Here is a 20783-nt window from a genome sequence, read left to right as displayed (position 1 = left end):
ATCAACATCAAGACAAACTTAGAGGGATGCAGATGATGCAAATATTTGAAGTTACCAACTAAAAGAGATCTCACATTAACAAACCAGACTAGTCATGATTGGGGTAGTTTTAGGATGGTTTCCTCATCAAAGTTTTAATATTCAAATTAGACTAAAATACTTAACAAGATATTGAAGAGTAACTTATAAAAGAAGGATGAAAATATATATTTTAATCTAAAGAGAATGAACAATGTAATTTATTCATCTTTAAAGAAAGGAGGGTGCAATTTTTTTAATATATTTTGTCAAAGAAAAAATGTGAATGTATAGATTTTAAAATATCATATATTTTAATAAAGGGTTAATACCATTTTACCCCCTGCCATATAGGTCATTTCTGGTTTACCCTCTGTAAAAAAATTTTAAAAAAAACAACCTTGACATTTCAAAATATTAACTTTTTAGCCCCTAAAGTCAAAGAAAAAAATGTGAATGTATAGATTTTAAAATATCATATATTTTAATAAAAAATGAACAATGCTACACGTAAAAAAATTATGTATTTTCTAACAAATATTTGGTAGAAACGTTTTTTTTTTTTGCAAATGTTTTTTATAAAAAAAAAAACTTTTGATTGTGAAACTTTAACTTTTACGTTTTAGAAGTATTATAATTGAATGAATAGTTATGTTGGGGTGCAAGATTAAGCCTTGGTGTGCCGGATAAAATTTTCTTAAATATAGTTTAAATTTAGATAATTTCTTTATAAATTCCCCAACCATCTTAGATACCCGCGTGAAATTCTTAAAACGCCTTTATATTTTGGAAGTGCATCTCCGAAGTCATCAAAAATAGTGATTTCGGAGATGCATCTCCAAAAAAAAAATTTATCTAAAAATAAGGTGTTTTCGGAGATGCATCTCCGAAAATACATGCGTTTTGCAGTTTAAACAAAACAGCCTCCCCCCTTTATTTTATTCTAAAACACAAAATTTTTAAAAATTTCTCCATTTCTTCCTACTACTACTACATTTAGTTTGACATCTAAAGTTGCTCTACAACATTCAAAGACTACTTCAAAGGCTACATTCAAAGCTTCCAATTTGTAAGTTTTACAACCTTAAACTCTAGGATAGAAATTGATAGTAGGGCTGTTAGAAATTAGCAAAATGTTGTTGGGTTTAGTTATTATACGTCAATGTGTGTGTTTAGATAGGAAAAAACGGATTTTCAAGCATTTAGAGAAGAAATGGTTTTCTGCAAAAAATGGTGTTCGTAGGTTGTTTCAGAAGTGCATTTCCGAAAACACCTCTCTGACCAGTTTCAGAAATGCACTTCCGAAATGTACTCAGAATTTTTTTTTTTTATTTTCTTGATTGTTTCGCCTTCTTATTGGTTTCAATTTTTAGACAGGGTAGGGAAACCCATACCGCATCGGCTCGACGCGAGCGGACCTCAGAGTTAGCATCGACACGAGGACGGAGTCGAGTACCCGTCCAAACGGATGAGGCGCCTTCTGACGGTACGTTTCTTATTAATTATTTCACATTTAATTATGGTTCATATTTTTTTCAACATATTATATTATCCTATCGTATTATTTCAATATTATTTCACATTAACTATTCAATATTATCATATTATTATTTCACATTTAATATTTTTTTTCAATATTATTTCACATATTATATTATCGTATCGTATTTGTGTTTCAGGGCTGGATCATTTCATACTTCCACCGCATCCACGGCTTCGTCATTGATCCTGCATACGAATGCGCCATGTCCAGGCCGCACGATGCGTCCTCCAAAGGGAGAATAACACAATGGGTACATATCGCGGGTACCTGGACCGCACTGTGCACGACGACATCCATTAGACACCCTTCACTGATTACCGTCATGTTGTCTCATTTGACCGCATCGCTCTATACTCTGGATGGTTGGCATGTGGGACCAACACCATGGTCAGATATTTGCCGGAGCGGTACATGAGGCAATTTGGACGTGTGCAGATGATACTGAGGTCTCCGCTTGAGGCTGCTCCCGACACCGTTATTCGAGCGGGCCTCACTGTTACCCGAGTGGGCCTCACAACTATATTGATTAATTCAAATATCATAAAATTGATATAATTTATAAGTTATGAATAATAATAATGATAATTATACTGTAGATATTTCTTTTTTAATTCCAATTATAAATTTAAAAAAGAAACTCATAAAAATTTAATATTTTTTGATAAATTTCATATTAATAATTACTAAAATTATAACTAATACAATATAATTATAATTATATAGAAAATGAATATATTAATAATTATTCAACAAAAATTTAAAATAAAAGAGACCAAATAAGAATAAAATTATTTACTACTTTATTCTTATTTTAATATAAATTTTGAATTAATTAGTTTTTCAAATAATTTCTTTATGTATCATAAAAAAAAATAGTAAATAAGGTGTTAATTAAAATATTTATTAGGCTAATATTATTATTATATCTTGATTATAATGATATATACTACCTCCGTTCCTTTTTATAAGAGAAATTTCACTTTTTAAATTCATTGAATAATCAATGTATCTAGTCTATAAAGAGACCAAATACATTAGTTATTCAATGAACCTAAAAAATGACTTGTCTCTTATAAAAAGGAACGGAGGTAGTATTTAATAATATATTTTAATTAATACAATTAATTATATTGATTCCTTGATTTTAATTTTTAATAATTATTAAACTTTTTCGGATATGCATATCCGAAATATTCCAAGACCAAAAATTGAAATTTTTCGGATATACATCTCTAAAGACATCCCCTCTCCACAAAAAAAAAGGTGATTTCGAAAATGCATCTCCATAAACACTTTTTTTTTTTGTGTTTTCGGAAACGCACTTCCGAAATCAACTTTTTTTAAAAAAAAAAAGATGATTTCGGAGTTGTATTTAGGGGTGCTCAAAACCAAACCAACCCAATAGGAAACCGCAAACCAAACCAAACCAAATCGAAACCGCAAAAAAACGCATTTGGTTCGGATTAGTTTGGGTCATTTTTTAACAAAACCACATGGTTCGGTTCGGTTTGCGGTTTGTATTTTGTAAACCGAATCAAACCGCATTATGTTACAACCTAAATTTTACTTAACTCACATTCAACCCAAAATTAAACCTATTATACATTAGCCTTATGAATACGAACAATTTTCTCATCCTTACACATATAATTTCAGTCTCGATCTTCTCAAATTTCTAATAACATTATTTCACCTTCTTTGCCACATACATCTTCCCTCTTCTTCTATAATCTTTACTCTCCTATATTCTTTCTTTTTCACCTTCTCATTTTTATGTAAATGTTATGTATTTCAGTTTCATTTTTATCGCACATCTTCTTCTCTAATCTCTCAACACATTTTCTTTTTCTTTTCACCTTCACTAATCTTTTGTCTCTTCTATTTTTTTTTCATTATAATAATTTTATATTGTTTTATGCTATTATTTTATGTTTAATATTCCACTTTTGTCTAATTTAATTTTTACATATTACATGGAAAATTATTGTCAAAATATGACGATTTTTGTTGTTATTTGTTAGTGTATAAATGTTTAAATATAAAATTATGTTGTCATATATATATGTGTATGTATGGAACCAACCGAACCAAACCAAACCGCATTAGTTTGGTTTGATTTGATTTGGTTCGAATTTTTTTTAAAAGTCAACCGAACCAAACCAAACCGCACTATTTTTTCTCTTGCGGTTCGGATGATTTTTTTCGTTAAAATCGCCCAAACCGCACCGCGAGCACCCCTAGTTGTATTTCTAAAATATAAGAATATTTTAGTATTTTCGCCTTGAGTGTCCAAAAAAGTTGAGGATCCATAAATAAATTATCTAAATTTAACTGTTTCAATAAATGGACTTTCACAAATAAAAAGCCCAATAATTTCAGACCTGTTTTAAAGTAGGCATTTTGGCATTATACAAGACAGATTTGAGAAAATTAGTTTTCATACCCCATTTGTATGTATACCCTGAAATGAAATATATGATAATATTCTAAAATATTCCTTAATTTTTTCAAAAATATTTACTTTCTTCAAATATTTTTACAAAATTTAACACACACACTACCCCCTCCCCTCGAGTCAGAAATTTCTGATAAGAACCTAAAATGGTTTTTTTTTTCCAGAAGTTTTAATGTTTGAATATTTAACTAGAGGTCTAAAAGCCTAAAAAAATGTATGAAAAGTCAATTTTCCAAAATTGATGGTATGCTTATTAAGCATGACCAAACAGCACCATGAATATCAACGTGATTTAGTTAGTTAATATGATTTTAGTCTATATATATTTTATTGGCGGGTAATATATAAGTATTTTTCTAAATATTTTTTACAGCAATTGTTATTTTGACACTGGAATTATAAAACAAAATGCTCTTGCACAATAATTAAGGCTGAATAAATTATTAAAAGAATAATTTTATATGTATTACAGTGTAAATGTTAGAAAAATAGTTTACAAATATCTTTTCTCTATTTTTTAAGCTTTGTACATGGTATAATTTATAAACATTGTGGTGTGATTCTATCATTTCTCTTAAATAATCATTTATTTTTTCCATACTTCTTCTCTTTCCATTTGTCCTCCATTTTTTTATCGTTTTAGTTTCTCACATACTCAATTAGGAATATCGTCCTTATCCATGTAAGATTACATTACCATTATTATACATCAATACAGCGCATCGCACTTATCATCCACGACGACATTCTGTCAAGTTCCGTAACAATCCAAACACACTTGTAATCATAAATTCACTCATTTCACTCCTTTCTTCAACGACTATGTAACATGGCTTCTTCTTTCTTATTACTCCGCCGAGACGCTACCAAAATCAAGACAAACCTCACATGCTCAAAGTGCCACGTGTGGTGCACACGCGCTTTCTCTGAACAACCGAACAAACCAGAACGCATTAACAAAATTCTAATAGCAAACAGAGGCGAAATAGCTTGCAGGATCGCCAGAACCGCTAACAGACTCGGAATCAAAACCGTCGCCGTTTACAGCGACGCTGACAGAGACTCCCTCCACGTGGCATCTTCCGATGAAGCCATACGAATCGGTCCTCCACCTCCTCGTCTCAGTTACCTCAACTCTTCCTCCATTATCGATGCTGCTTTGCGTTCCGGTGCTCAGGTAGTAATTACTAATCATCAACATTTTTCAGTTCAATTCACTTCCTTTCTTAATTCGTAATGATTGATTGAAATTTGAAGTGTAATTGTGTGATTGATTGATTAGGCTATCCACCCTGGATATGGATTCCTATCGGAAAGTGCTGATTTTGCTCAACTCTGTCATCATAAAGGTATTACTTTCATTGGACCTCCGGCATCTGCAATCCGAGATATGGGTGACAAGAGGTACAACCCTGGATATTTTCAATTTATAGTTTTTGCATATTTATCTCAACCATGGCCTGTATGGTGTAATGTATTACTAGAGTTTAGGGCTTAGTGTAATGTATGGTGTAATGTATTACTAGAGTTTAGGGCTTAGTGTAATGTATGGTGTCTGTATGAAGAATTATTAGCTGATCTGTTTTGTTTGGAATGGACTAATTAGTGCGTCAAAGAGAATAATGGGGGCGGCTGGGGTGCCACTTGTGCCTGGATATCATGGAGATGAACAAGATATTGATAAAATGAAGTTGGAGGCTGATCAGATTGGGTATCCAGTTCTCATAAAGCCAACCCATGGAGGTGGAGGAAAGGTGCTTCCTAGTGCTACCTTCATGTACTTATTCCCCTTCTAGTTAATCTCTTTCGCTATTTTACGATCTTTTGATTTAGGGATGTGCTACTTTTCTTTCCATTATACTCAATTTACTGATTTATTCTCTGAGCTGGATGATCATAGTATTGAATGAATATGTGTGGCCATTTTGGAAAGTCTATTGCTTGTGCTATTTGTCTAATTCGTTGTAGGTTTTCACATTGTTTTATGGTTCTTGTCTTGGATCGCTTATTTTATGGTGTAGTTATGATTCTTTGAACCTTACCTATCCAGTTTTCATGTATTGATGATAACATGATGAATATGTTTACTGTAATGCGTGATTACACTTTTAGGTTTCTCCATGTGTAAGAGTTGAAAATCTATTCTAAGAATCTCACATTTCTTTTGTTGTGATAACAGATGAGAAAGAGATCAATAAAGACTATTGTTGTTGCTCATGAGGTTATAATTTTATCATATTGAAATTTGTAAGATGTGAATATTGTAGGGTATGAGGATTGTGCACACTCCAGATGAATTTGTTGAATCATTCCTTGCAGCTCAACGTGAAGCAGCTGCTTCTTTCGGTGTCAATACAATTTTGCTGGAGAAGTATATTACACAGCCGAGGCACATAGAAGTCCAAGTAATTATATTGTTCTATTCACTCATTCTGCTACTGTATTTCTCCTAGAAGCTTCACTGGCTGCTTACTTTTCTTCTGAAAATTTTGAAGTGCCTCATAGTGGACATTCAGTCCTGAGACTTTTTTTTTTTTTTTCCAGTTCTTCAGAACTTATTGGGAACATGGGAATTCAGATTGTGACCATCTGACTTGGATTTGATCTTATATGCTTTTTTTTGTTTGACATCGTAGATATTTGGGGATAAGCATGGGAATGTTGTGCATTTGAATGAGAGAGACTGCAGTGTGCAGAGAAGACACCAAAAAATAATTGAAGAAGCTCCAGCTGTAAGACTTACATTCCACAAACTATATATTTTGCTTAAAAGTATAGCTGGAGTTGTGAACTTGTAATTACACATTTGCAGCCAAACATTTCTGCTGAGTTTCGAGCACACTTAGGTCAAGCTGCTGTTTCTGCAGCAAAGGTAAGATCATTTGGTTTCAAAATGCTAACTAGTATTTTCTCAACCACTTGTTATTGCTTCATTAATCCTTGACGAATCTGAAGTCGTTGGTTTGTTGGCTTCTACCAAGAATGAAAACTTTTAGATAAGTTGCATTCATGACTGGATTAGTTTCTTTTCTATGCTTTCAAAGCTTAAGATGAGAACATCACAGAATGTTAAAATTCCATGCTTAAAATTTTCAACAAGGAAGTTTCATATGAGTTTTAGCAATAAGGTTTATTTATTTATTTATATAATACATGCATAGTATTTATAATTTGTCTCTGAATTAATTTATTTATATAGTTAATTGGTTAACAGTTTATAAATAGTTATATGGTATCTTTTAGGACTGGTATTTAAGTCAGCAAAGTTATAATTCTAGTAGAGTGTAGAGGGTATATTAAGAAAAATGAAAAGTGTGATGAGAGGAGGTTAGTGCAGCGTGAGGGAGAAGAGGAAGAACTTCCTAATTTGGGCTGTGTGACAGGACCATCTTCCTTTGAAGAGCCTTGACTCCGCACCCTTGTAGTCATTACTTTTGATTTGGTTTCATTCAGTCATTTGGGTGCTATTTTTTAGGTTTCTGTTTCCGTTCTATTTTGGCATATTAACAATTATCTTCGACAGTTTTTATGAAATTGTTTGGCTTTAATTTTTATGCTTTATTTTTCTGCTTTTTGAGCATCTGGTATGGTTATGTACGCTTCTTTATGCTAAACCCATGCACATGTCTTGCCTGATTTACTTTTAAATTGTAATTACTAATATGAAAACTTTATTAAAATATTTTTGAGAAATTAGGAGCAATTTCCCTTTATCCTTTTCCTTTCGCATAACTTAACGTGGCTTGAATATTTTCATTCTATTCGATAGCATTTACTGATTTCGTGTTTCTTTCTGATGACTGAAGGCAGTTAACTATTACAATGCTGGGACAGTGGAGTTTATAGTTGATACAGTCTCTGGCCAGTTTTACTTTATGGAGATGAATACCCGTCTTCAGGTGCTTGGATTGATATTTACTGTCATTTCGTACTAGAATTGTGGCTTACGAAATATAACATGGGGCATGTTAGTACAGGTCGAACATCCTGTCACAGAGATGATTGTTGGTCAAGATCTTGTTGAATGGCAAATCCATGTTGCCAATGGAGACCCTCTTCCGTTGAATCAATCACAGATACCAATATTAGGTGATTTGGTTTTTCCTTTTCTCTTTTCTTTTGGTGCTGGGTAGGGGTTAATATCTTAGTCCCCCTCCTGTTTAATTAATATGTGGGCGAGGGACTTTTTAGGTTGACACTGTTTAATTTTATATTAAACTTAATGAACTGAAATTGACAATTCTACAGATCTGTGGTTGACTTAAGTATGCTCTTCTAATTTTGGTTAGTTTCTCTCAAGATGCAAAGAGAAAATATTAGCTTAAGAAAGTTTTCTGTAGTTGACTTACTCCTAAATTTTGACAAATACTATGCCTGGAGAAAAATAAATTCTTACTACTATTTAGTATTAATGACTAATTGCTGGAGAAAGCCATCTTAGTGATATCCTCTGTAACCTACTTAAGAATGACATAAAAAGAATTGGTTTTCTGAAAATGAGATCATATAGAAGGTTGTATAAGTCATTTGCTAATGATTTTGAGCTTGTTAATTATTTATTATACTATTGTGAATATGTGTGTGAAACTCTGTTATGCCTACACTTTGAAGTTGATCTATATCATAATTCTCTGTTGTGGAAGCAGGTCATGCTTTTGAAGCTCGAATCTATGCTGAAAATGTTCCAAAAGGGTTTCTACCAGCAACTGGAGTATTGCACCATTATCGCATTCCGGACTCATCAGGGGGTCAGTTGTGCAAAGTTAACCTAGTAATTTTTATGGTCAATCTGAAAATTTATCCTATTTTCTACTGTGGACGAACATGAAACTCCAAGATACTTTCTTTTATACTAACTGAAAAAATTTACTATCTTGGCAGTCCGGGTGGATACTGGGGTTAGAGAAGGAGATGCTGTTAGCATGCACTATGATCCAATGATTGCTAAGCTTGTGGTGCGGGGAGAAAATCGTGCTGCAGCATTGGTCAAACTGAAGGATAGTTTGTCAAACTTTCAGGTTAGTATGCTTAATTTTCATGTTAATTTTGATATAGGAATGTGATATAATTGTGATCATGATTGAGGTTTATTTAGTAAATTGACTGCTTTTTCATATTGAGATGCTATACAATTTGTCCTTTATTAGACCTTGTATTTGTCATCTTTGGGACCGAGGTTGAACACGATGGGGTGGAATAGTGTTAGATATGTAAGAAAGTTAAACATTTTCCACTACTTCCTGTAGAAGAATGAAATTTAAGTAATCCTTAATCAATTATAATTTCTAGCTGCATATATCTTTTTGAAATCATGCTCCATGTGTAAGTTTCTAACATCTTGCACAGGTTGCAGGTCTACCAACCAATGTCAACTTTCTTCAAAAGCTCGTTAATCACTGGGCATTTGAAAATGGAAATGTGGAGACTCATTTTATTGATAATTACAAAGAAGATCTATTTGTGGATGCTAAAAATTCAGAATCTGCCAAAGAAGCATATGAGGCTGCTAGACGCAGTGCATCCCTTGTGGTTGCATGTCTCATTGAGAAAGAGCATTTCACATCAGCTAAAAGAAAACCTGGTATTGTCCTATTCTTGCTGTATAATGTTCTGAGTTGTTGTGTTTTTTAGGTAAATTACATCTGTCAGTATGTTCAGGTGGCAGCAACTTACTCCCTATATGGTATGCTTCACCACCTTTTAGAGTCCATCATCAAGCTAAGCGGACAATAGAACTTGAGTGGGATAATGAATATGATAGTGGTAGCTCAAAGATCCTGAAGCTTACTATCACTTACCAACCTGATGGGAGATACCTGATTGAGGTATCACCTAACATATAACATGTGAATCAGTAATTTTTTTTCCATGGTTTATTATGCCAAAATTCTCTAAAAAGTTGAGTCAAGATGTTATTGTATATTTCCAGACAGAAGAAAATGGAAGCCCTGTTTTAGAAGTCAAGGCAACATATGTAAAAGATCACCATTTTAGAGTTGAAGCTGATGGTGTAATCAACAATATTAATCTTGCTGCATACTCAAAGGTATTTTCCTTCCTCTGCATAGATGCTTTTGGAGTGTCTGTAGATTGGTAAAAAAAATTGATGCTATATTCTCTTGGTTGATTTCCTTCTCTTGGGATTCAGGAGCAAACGAAGCATATTCATATTTGGCAAGGGTCCTTTCATCACTATTTCAGAGAGAAAATAGGCCTCAAGTTGTCTGAGGATGATGAATCCCAACTTAAACCCCAATCTGAATCATCAACCATTCCTCAAGGGGCTGTTGTGGCACCCATGGCAGGCTTGGTGGTTAAGGTTCTAGTAAAGAATGAGACAAGAGTAGAGGTTGGCCAGCCCGTGTTAGTATTAGAAGCGATGAAGATGGAGGTTTGTATTGTTTCTCTGTTAATGTCGGAAATTTCTCTCTTTGGTGTCTTTGTTTATCTATTTAGTAAGTTATAACCAACAATATTTTGCACTTCTCTAGCATATTGTAAAGGCACCAATTTCTGGCTTTGTCCACGGGCTTCAAGTTGCAGTGGGGGGACAGGTTTCTGATGGTAGTGTTCTCTTCAACGTAAAGGTTAGTCAATTGTCTTTGCTATTCTTCACATTGGCCATGGCCTAGGTATACTAGAAATATCATTGGTTCTTTTATTTTGCTCCATTACATCACTGCATGGCTGACTATCAATAAATATATCTCCGTGTCGTCTTTGTCACTTGGCCACACCTCTAAGGTAATCAGTACTGTAAATGTTCATTTCACATCTTGAGAGTTGTGTTTGGGCAGGATCAATAAATTATACAGGAGTAGAGCTCTAGCCAGGAGTTTGGCAACAGGGACCTGATTCTGGATGGAAGGTTAAAGGTGAAGGAATCGTGTGAGCTTCTACCGAGACTAACGAACAACACTTGTAAATTGATTTCTTGTTGAAAAATCTTTGTATCTCAATTCCTTAAGTTACAGTGGATGAAATAAAATAATGCAAGTAGTTCCTCCAGTTATTAATAACAAAACTAAAATTTCTTCATTTTAATCTATTCCTCCATCAGGAGTCTTTGCCTGCATTTTTGTTTTTATCTAACTTGTTTTTCAACTTTCTTTGAATATGGTGAATTGTATTTCTTCTTAAGGCCACCATAGCTTGGTATTTGCGTAGCATACAATTTTTTTTATGCCAGCCACTCATCAGTACTGCATCATTCCAAAGAGATATAAGATTCAACAACAACCTTTTAGTTGAACAGTCGAGAAATTGTCTGTACTAAAAATAGGAAATCCAACAATAATGTGATAACTGATAAATTCTCTGTTGCGTTAGTTTCAATCATTTTGATGGACAGGCTTTTATACGTAGGCAATTTCTTTTCTCACCCTTGTGCATTATGACAATCCCTGGTGAAAACCCAAAAATGCCCTTATAGTTCATGGATGTATCTCCAAATACACCGTGTCTCATTTTTGTTAAAGTTTAGTTCAAAGATACATCTTCTAATTCATGTCTGATATGTTTTAGAAATATATCTCCGAAAATATCTCTGAAACTTTAAATGAAAAATAGAAAACACAACCAATATAGATAAATTGAAAATTCATAACAACACATTAAATTAAAACACTCAACATTACATAGATAATTAACATTACACATCATTATAAATGGGTAGTTCCGGACATTGCAACATGTTGATAATACCGTCGACAAATCTTGCAATCATCACATCCACTTCAATCAGACTCTTTGTTTCATATTGCCAAAAAGTACTCCACATAACCTCTAAATCTGCATCCGTCTTCAGTTCAAAGTTGGTGAACTGTATCTTTCCATTATTGTCAAACGAGTGTGAACGATATTCGAGTTTGACAACGTGTCGATTTTCTGGATATCGTAGGAGCCTATTCAATTTGGTTATCAGATCGGCACAAGTTATGTCCTCGCAAATCCTAAATTAAAGTGGCAGCATTCCACCATTGAAATACATAAATATAAAGTGGGGATATGTATTCATTTTCTGATATTGGGTGTTTTGTACAAAAAAAAAAAAGGATGAGATATACCCTATTTATACTAGGCTTCGATCACTTTGCACCTTAGAAATCTTATCATGTCAATTGAGAACTTTTCGGAGGTGCGTCTCCGGACAAACCCTATTATTTTACATAAAAATGATATTTTCGAATATGCACATCCGAAAAGTTTCCTATTTTTAAAAAAAAAAATTAATATGTGGTTTATCTGGATATGCATATCTGAAATAACCCCTGAACCATAGTTAAACAAAAAACTTTGAAAATAAAAATAGAAGTTGTAAACCATAAAATGAGTAAACTAAAACGGTCGACATTTAACCTCCATGGGTTGGCCTAGTAGTTGAGGCTTGAGTCTTGAGAGTGTGCTCCTCTCAAGGTCTCAAATTTGAATCCCACTGGGTGCAAACAATTCATGTGGGGTCAGTCCATACACTCATGTCTTGTAAAGTGGATGGTCACATTTGGGTAGAATATGGGATTCAAGACATGAGGACCAAGGTGTTGAACCCTGATGTTGATAGGTTTAATGATTGCAGCGAAGATGCCAGTACTGAAGATGATGACATATGACTTGATGACAGTGAAAAAGAAAGAGAATGTGAGGTAGCAGATGAACAACTTGAGCGAGTGGAAGTAGAAATACCTGTTAGTGGGAATAGGGTTAAGGTAAATGGTAAATCATTGAAGTTTAAGATTATGGCATCCAAGGATCCTAAGAAGATGTCACCCATAAAGAAGAGTTCCAAAATGAATGTTCTGGTTCCAAAATCTGTGTTGGGATCTTCTTCAAGGAGGAATGCAAATATATTTAGAAATAGAGAGGTTGATTATGATATTAAACAACTAGATAGTTCAGACCCTAGTGAAAGTGACAAGGATGAGAGACCCCCAAGCCAAAGTATGAGCAATTCAGAGGTGAGCTGCTCAACAAGGACTTCCAATTCAAATTAGGTATGGAATTCAAATCTCTGTCTGAATTTAAAGATGCAATTAGGGAGTGGTCAGTGTTAAATGGAAGAGAGATAACATTTGTCAAGAATGAGGACTACAAGGTTAGGGTAGTGTGTAAGAAGGGTAATTGTGGTTTTTTAGCCTTGTGTAGATTTATAGTGGTCAGTGTTTTTTTAGTCTTCCTAAGAGTACATCCACACATAGATTTATACAAACATGTCTTTGTCTTTTCTGCCCGCTTTGCTTCGTGAAAAATGAAATTGTCTAATTTTGATTGATGCTTTATTTGAGTAACGAAATTTTAAATAAAGTTAACATCTTCAGCTTTACATTTACTACCCTAGTCACATGCATTCATATAACCATTCAAGTATGAAAAGAAAGGAAAAGGACGACCTAAAGGATTTATATGATATTAATACAAGGAAAAAAATAGCTTTTTCGCCACCTGTTATATAGGGATAATAGTTCAGCTAATTTGGAACATTTCACAATACTCATTTCAAACCCTACCTATCTGATTTCTCAACTGTGCGTGATATTCATCATCTTCTTCAACTTCGTAAGTGTTCTCCTTGCAAGGATCAGCAGGCATTTCTTCAAAAAGGTACGATTTTTATGGTTATTTGCAAAAATGTCATTGAACTAGTATTGTTAGATATTCCATTGATGGGTTACTGTGTATTTGCAGAAATGGAGTATTTCAGTGTAACCTTTCATCATGGAGGAAACTTTGTGCATGAAAATCACAGGTTTTACAGAGGAGGGAGTGAAACCATTGTTGAAGGTCAAGACTCTGATAAGTGGAGTTTTTTTTGAAGCTGTCAGTTTGATCAAAGATTGAGGTTACGATGACTTTAGGCTAGGAAGATTCCTCAAGTGGACGAAGGGTTTACCCATGTTGTTAATGATTGCAGTGAAGATGACAGTACTGATGATGATGACATAAGATTTGATGACACTGAAGAAGAAAGAGCATGTGAGGTAGAAGATGAACAATTTGAGCGAGTGGAAGTAGAAATACCTGTTATTGGGAATAAGGTTGAGGTAAATGGTAAATCATTAAAGTTCAAGATTATGGCATCCAAGGATCCTAAGAAGATGTCACCTATAAAAAAGGATTCCAAAATGAATGTTTTGTTTCCAAATTAGGTATGGAATTCAAATCTCTGTCTGAATTTAAAGATGCAATTAGGGAGTGGTCAGTGTTAAATGGAAGAAAGATAAAGAAAGATAACATTTGTCAAGAATGAGGGCTACAGGGTTAGAGTAGTGTGTAAGAAGGACAAACATGGTTTTGTAGCCTTGTGTAGTAAAGTGGGTGACTGAGAAACTTATCAAATAAAAACGTTTGTGGGGACACCCATTCAAGTCCCAAAAACTAAGCCAGTGCAATTGGAAGTTAAAGTTCATTGACGATTTAGTTCAACAGTTCAACTAGCCAGTGCAATTGGAAGTTAAAGTTCATTGACGATTTAGTTCAACAGTTCAACTTTACTGTTCAACTTATGTTTAACGTACATACCCAAACAAATCATTCTGCAATCAAGTCATTTTTAAGAAATCAATTTCAGAATTATTTTTTATCACACCATTATTTTTTAAATGTTACTCCATGTCGTTTATTCTAATTAAAACTTCCAAAAGACATGAGAGGAGTAAACCATAGTCATGAGAGATCAAGCTGTGAACGAAAATGTTGTGATGTTCAATTTTGGCTATCCTTAAAAGGGGTACCAGCCTCAGTCATTTATCATCTAAAATGGTTTCGCCTTACCATGAGATTATAGTAGAGACATGAGCTAAACCAAATCATTACAGTACAAAATGACCCTGGACAGTATCATAGTAACCTTTATACAAGATGCAGTAGATTCTAGCCTCAGCATATCAAGCATCAAAACCGGAATATACTCCATTCTCCCTCAACTGCCTTTTCTCTTCTTCAACATAATTCTTCCCCCTGCTTGCTTGACCAAGCTCCCTTTTCCTCTTTTCCTTCTGTGAAAAGGAAAGATTCTTCTTTTCATTCCTAGTCAGAACAGTTGGCAGCTGCTCTCCTACAGAAAGAGCCTCTCTTGTTTTCTTCCGCTCTTCATATGTTTCTTCAACTTCCTTGACGACACGCTTTTCTTTTCCACTGGACCAAGACCAATCTTGCTTTGTGTCACCTTCTTTGGGTGGAGGTACCCTTAAGACAGAAGGCCCGCCTTTATACCCGTATCGCTTGAGAGCTTCAAAGTCAATTGGAGCACCTTTCTTCTTCGTAGGTTTACCTATAGACACAATGTTCATTAAACAAGTGAATATGCAACCATAAGGAAGTGATATTAGTGAGAATTGTCAAGATGTCAAAAGTTTACAAACAATAAAGCACGAAGCTATCATATTATGGATTTCAGAACACAATTTAAGTAGCGCAATATGGACAAACAAAGACAGAATAAAGAAACCCTGATATTCAAATTTATATTTTCTGAGAAATATCTACTTTAGTTGCTGAAGAAACTCTTGAAAGAATTTCTGTGAAGATAAAAAGAACGATTATAAGCATAATTGATGGTTAGGTTGTCAATAGCGCGCTATAGCGGTGTAGCGTAGCGGTAGACAACCTCGCCGCGACGCTTTTTGGCTGCTAACCGCTATATGAAATAGCGGAAATAGCGGCCGCGATTTGTGGAAGCGTAGCGGTGAAATAGCGGCGCAATAGCGCTTTACAAACCGCTATTGTGAAGATGAGGTCAATACTGCAATTTTGAATTCTTTTAAGGAAAAATTTGTATTTTTTCCCTTTTATTTCACAAATATAAAAGCTAAAAGTGAGACATTAGGTCATTTACATTCTCTCTCTTCACTTAAATTAGCCGTCGTTCTCTGAGATTGATGTGATTTAGTCATTTTGTTTACATTTAGAATTTGATTTAGTCATTTTAAGTACATTCCTAATTTGAGTCATTATGTTTGGTTTATCTATGTTGCAACTTTGGTTTATGTATGTTGCGACTTTTGTCTTTAAGTCATTATGTATGTTGTTGGAACCTATTTTTAGTATTTATGTATGTTGTTTGGAACCTATTTTAGTATTTATGTTTTCATATTAAGTATTTACCTTGATTTTTAAAAGCTCACAATAGCGGTCATCCCGCTATAGCATTTGGGAGGTTCGGCGTTACGCGCCGCTATCTGAGATTAACAACCTAGATTGATGGTATATTCGAATCAGTCAATCCTACATAATCTTATTTAAGATATTATCTGTCTACAACAGCTGTATAGCAGGGTAAGGAAACCATATTATATTGCATTGCCCTGACTGAAGCTCTAGATAAAAAACAGCAATCACTGAATACCAATAACAAGGAATCTCTTCCACGATCCCATCGCACGGTATCATCACATTGTGCAATTTCTCTTATTATTCATCAATAACTATCCTGCTTTAGTCAGAAGAACTTCTATTCTATCATATTAAATGCCAGACACAACATGATCAATGTAATTGCAACACAATTAGACTGGTTCATCATTGTCATTTTATCAAGTTATAAAATTATCTACCCTTAGATCAAGCCCAATTTACCTTTATCAATAATATGATCAGAAATATCCAAATCAACAAGTGAAGAAACTAGCTAGCAACACCAAGTTTCATAGCTTGGATGCATGACAAATGTGTTGGGGCATAATCACATTAAGAACCCATGCACATCCTAGATTCAAGTGAGTACATTTGTCCATATACTATTTGCACATATCGCACACTTTATAGCACCGACACAATACCGACTAAGTGTCAGTGTCATGTCTAGTGTATGTGCCAATGCTTCATAGATCACACATGAATGAATTGTCAAAAAACTTGCTAAATGTTACACTTACAAGATATTATTTACCTTTGGATTTTTTCCCTCCAGTTTGACTATCACCTTCAGAATCTGAATGTAAAGATGACGACTCATCATTCGATGAGTCATCACCTTCATCATCATCACTCCATGGCAGTGTCCTCTTCATGGTATTAGTACATGAAAATAAAACCCTGTTAACACATAAACACTGTAATTAAAATGCAAATCAAATCTCCAAAAATGATAACAACCATTAATATTCTACTCCACAAACAAACAGTAAGCAGTTCAGTGAAAGAACAATACTTTATTTCAAATCTGAGTACAAAAACAAAGACCCATTAAAAAAATTCAGAAACTGTTGAGAAAAACAAACAAGTAAAAACCTGCGCGTGCAGTAAGATTAGGGGAATAAGCCGTCATGAATTTTGGGGAAAAAGGAAAGAAAGAATATAAAGGTGGAAAGATGAAGAGAATACCAATAAAGCAGAGACAGAGGTTCTGTTCTTCTTCGTTGATGGTTTTGAAATTGGAATTCGGATTCTTGATTAGTGACGGGTCCTCGCAATCACAAACCGGTCAAACCCTAACATTCAACAAAAAGTATTTAGGGTTTTCAATTTCAATAGTTTTTACCGAACACATGTAATTTCATATATAAAAAACATTTTTGTATTTTTTTTTAAAATATTTTAAAGTACTCTTAAGGAAAGTATTTTTCAATTTTTTTACTTATAAAATTTTTAATCCTTAATATTGTGTCCTGGGTAGATAAGATCATCTACATTTAGAGAGAATAAGAGAGTGTACTCATTAGGGATGACAAACGGGCATGCCCGCCCCGCAAAAGCCCGCGAAAAAATGGTGCGGGGCAGGGCGGGCATATTAGAGAGTGCGGGTCTAAAATTCTGTCCCGCCCTGCAAAAAAGTGAGGGCGGGGCGGGGAAAGCCTGCGGGCATTGAACCTTTTAGGCCTAAAAATAGTAAAATTGAATGAAAAAACCCATGCCCGCAAAAGCCCGCAAAAAATGGGGCGGGGCGGGCACACTAAAGGGAGCGGACCTAAAACTTCTCCCCGCCCCGCGAAAAAGTGCGGGTAAAACGGGCTTTCCCCATAGGCCGGGCCCGTTTTGCCACCCCTAGTACTGACCTTGCGACTTGATTGACCTTGCGACTTGATTTATATTGTAGGCTCATTGTTGTCTCCCTTGTATCCTTGATCCATGAAATATTAATCGATTTTGCCATATCATGCTCGAGGTGCTTGCTTTAGGCCACATAGTGTTTTTCTTAGTCTAAACACTTTGCTTTCTCCACCTTCAAAAACGAATCCTTGTGGATGCTCCACATAGATCTCTTCTTTTAGTACGCCATCGAGAAAGGCATATTTGACATATAGTTGATGGATATTCCATCCTTTTTGTGCGCAAGAGCTATTAGAGCTCTTATGGTATCAAGGCGATCTACTGGTGCAAATGTCTCATTGTAGTCAATCCCGGGTTGGTGCGAGTAACCCTTAGTTACTAGTCTCGCCTCGTGTTATTGTATGGTGTCATATGAGTTGGGATTTTACTTATAGACCCACTTAACCCCAATGATATCTTTTCCAGGAACTTCAAGGAATGTGTGTTAAAGTGGCTAAATCTTCGATGTTAAAGCCATGAGTTATCAACTTGTACCTTTATGGCAATGTTACTTGCATATTTCAAATTTAACAGGAAGCTTCTATTGCTCTTCTTCATCTTCACTTGGGCTATCTCAGCCCGTTTATTTTATATTTGTCGAAAATGTTGCATACATCTCATTCAAAGTGAAGTGTGTAGCCTCTCTCAATTATTTGTCTAATGTTTATAAGATTTTCTTTTAGGATGGGAACTACTAAGACATCATGGATGAGTCACATATTTTTATTTGTCTCCACCATGATAGTGCCTTTGCCTTTTGATTCTACCACACTGTCATTTCCCAATCAAACTTTGACTTTGACAGACTCGTCCATGCTTTTGAAATAGTCTCATCCTTGGTCATGTGATTGTTGCAGCCACTATCTAAGTAATAACTTCCTCCTTTTTCTTTGATTAAGTCTTGGGTGGCATAAAATGTACATTATTCTTAATCATGCGATATTAGTTTGATGCCTATTTTTGTTGCGACAATTTTTCTCTATGTGCTTGAACTTCTTGCAATGGTTGCATTGAGGCATATTATGGTACCAACAATATTTCTCTGCATGACCTAATCTTTTGTAGATATTGCATGGATGATTTTTATCTTGTTTATTCTTGAGGAAATTTTTAGAAACTTCTCTCTCCATAATTTTTCTTTCCTCAATTTTCTTGGGCTGAAATTTAAACTTTGAGTGAAAGGCATTTTCAAGTGTATCTTCTTTATGTCTATATAGTCTTTTCTCATATGCTTCAAGAAAACCCACTAGTTCCTAATAGAATGGACAAATATTTGGTTTCCTCAATCATTGTCACGATTGAGTCAAACTTTGGAGGGATAGTAATTTGAATTTTCTCAACAATTTTCTTGTCAAATATATCCTCCCTAAAATCTCTCACATGGTTAATTATTTCTTTAACTTTAGAATAGTAATCTTTAATTGTCTAAAACTCCTTCAACTACAATAGTTCAAAATCTCTTAGAGATTGAAGTTTAATGGCATGCACTTTGTTGCTTCCTTGAAACTCCTTCTGCAACATGTTCCACGCTTCTTTGGCAGTCTTATCTCCTATAATTTTTGGAAAAATTGCATCAGTCACTGCTTGTTGCAAAGTGAACAACGCCTTTGAATTTTTGTGTTTAGTTTTCTTCAACTCTTTTTCTTGAGCCGCATTAAGAGCTAGAGTATCTACGGGAGCGATAAAGCCTTCTTCTGTTATGCCCAATAAATCTTGAGATGAAAAAAAAGTCTCAATTTTAACCCGCTAGAAATTTTAGTTTTCACGTTTTAAAATAGGGACAGAAATAAATGATGATTGAGTGTGTTATTCAAAGCTTAGAAAAATTATTGGAGCGGGTTAATAGTAGAAAGGAAAGTTTTAGAAGAAGTTCGGAAGATTTTAGAATAGTAGATAGGCTATGATGCATAGATACAAATACGGTACCTGCTGCGGATACTGGTACGGAATATGCCATTTTTATAAAATTCAAGGTACGAGTACGTTGATACAAAAATAAGAGTTTTTTATTATATAAAAGGTATGAGTAGAAATCCAAATTTTTAGATTCACAACAAAACATCACTATGAAAGACTACAAAAGGTTAAGAAAATAAAAAATAATAATAAGATACAATAACAAAGAAATTAAAATACATAAATATATATATTGATATTTAAAAAAACAATAAATTTCACTCGAAATCGAATAATGGAAAAAAAATGAAGTACCAAAAGTACGGTACGTGTGCCCGTTATCGGTACTTCACCATATTAGAAGTACTTATATTTCATAGAAGATAGTAGATAGATAATATAACTACACCCATTGGATATGACCGGGTCGAGATGTTACTCTGATGTCAGTGTTGGTATTTGAATAGTTTATATAAGATAGTTTAGAAAGAAGACTATAGGAACCGTGTGTTATTGTTATATTGGAATAGAGACTGAAGTTTAAAGCTTACATAAGAAAATGACATTGATTTTTTTTTTATGATTTATTACAAAGTTCGTATTAATTAGTTATTTATAGGCATAAGTCACCAACCTCTTAATAGTGGTGAATGTTTCTAAATCATTTTATTTCTTTTTAGATGTGTCATGATTGATTAGTAGCATAATAGTTATAACTTCTTTTAATATTTTCATACACATTATATCTAAGAAAATTTTAGAAATTTGTAGCAATTTCAACCCAGCCTTTAAATGTGAGAAGCTCTGAAACATGAGTATTTGAGAAAGTAATAAATTATGAATTTTAAG

The 20783-nt window shown here is 34.1% G+C and overlaps 2 protein-coding genes across 4 annotated transcripts; one reads left to right on the top strand and one right to left on the bottom strand.

The window, feature by feature from the left end:
- Positions 1–4651: 4651 nt before the first annotated feature.
- On the top strand, positions 4652–11060 carry LOC131644430 (methylcrotonoyl-CoA carboxylase subunit alpha, mitochondrial). Of its 2 annotated transcripts, XM_058914926.1 has the most exons (16): positions 4653–5193; positions 5299–5420; positions 5623–5770; positions 6284–6421; positions 6653–6748; positions 6829–6888; positions 7823–7915; positions 7994–8105; positions 8663–8764; positions 8898–9034; positions 9363–9597; positions 9675–9841; positions 9946–10062; positions 10165–10407; positions 10508–10603; positions 10814–11060. In XM_058914926.1, the coding sequence occupies exons 1-16, from the start codon at positions 4846–4848 to the stop codon at positions 10820–10822; spliced, it is 2223 nt and encodes a 740-aa protein (XP_058770909.1). In that variant the 5' UTR covers positions 4653–4845; the 3' UTR covers positions 10823–11060. The 2 variants fall into 2 exon arrangements, with proteins under 2 accessions (XP_058770908.1, XP_058770909.1); XM_058914925.1 differs by having other exon boundaries at positions 4652–5193; positions 10508–11060.
- A 3633-nt stretch (positions 11061–14693) lies between these two features.
- On the bottom strand, positions 14694–17474 carry LOC131644429 (uncharacterized). 2 transcript variants are annotated; one of them, XM_058914924.1, is made up of 3 exons: positions 17241–17474; positions 16900–17045; positions 14694–15282 (listed from the first exon to the last, which is right to left on the bottom strand). In XM_058914924.1, the coding sequence occupies exons 2-3, from the start codon at positions 17018–17020 to the stop codon at positions 14897–14899; spliced, it is 507 nt and encodes a 168-aa protein (XP_058770907.1). In that variant the 5' UTR covers positions 17021–17045; positions 17241–17474; the 3' UTR covers positions 14694–14896. The 2 variants fall into 2 exon arrangements, with proteins under 2 accessions (XP_058770907.1, XP_058770906.1); XM_058914923.1 differs by having other exon boundaries at positions 17334–17474.
- Positions 17475–20783: the final 3309 nt, after the last annotated feature.

Source organism: Vicia villosa, linkage group LG1 (genome assembly GCF_029867415.1).
Source record: "Vicia villosa cultivar HV-30 ecotype Madison, WI linkage group LG1, Vvil1.0, whole genome shotgun sequence".
In the NCBI taxonomy this organism is placed as follows: domain Eukaryota; kingdom Viridiplantae; phylum Streptophyta; class Magnoliopsida; order Fabales; family Fabaceae; genus Vicia; species Vicia villosa.
This window is presented reverse-complemented; position numbering and strand designations above follow the sequence as displayed.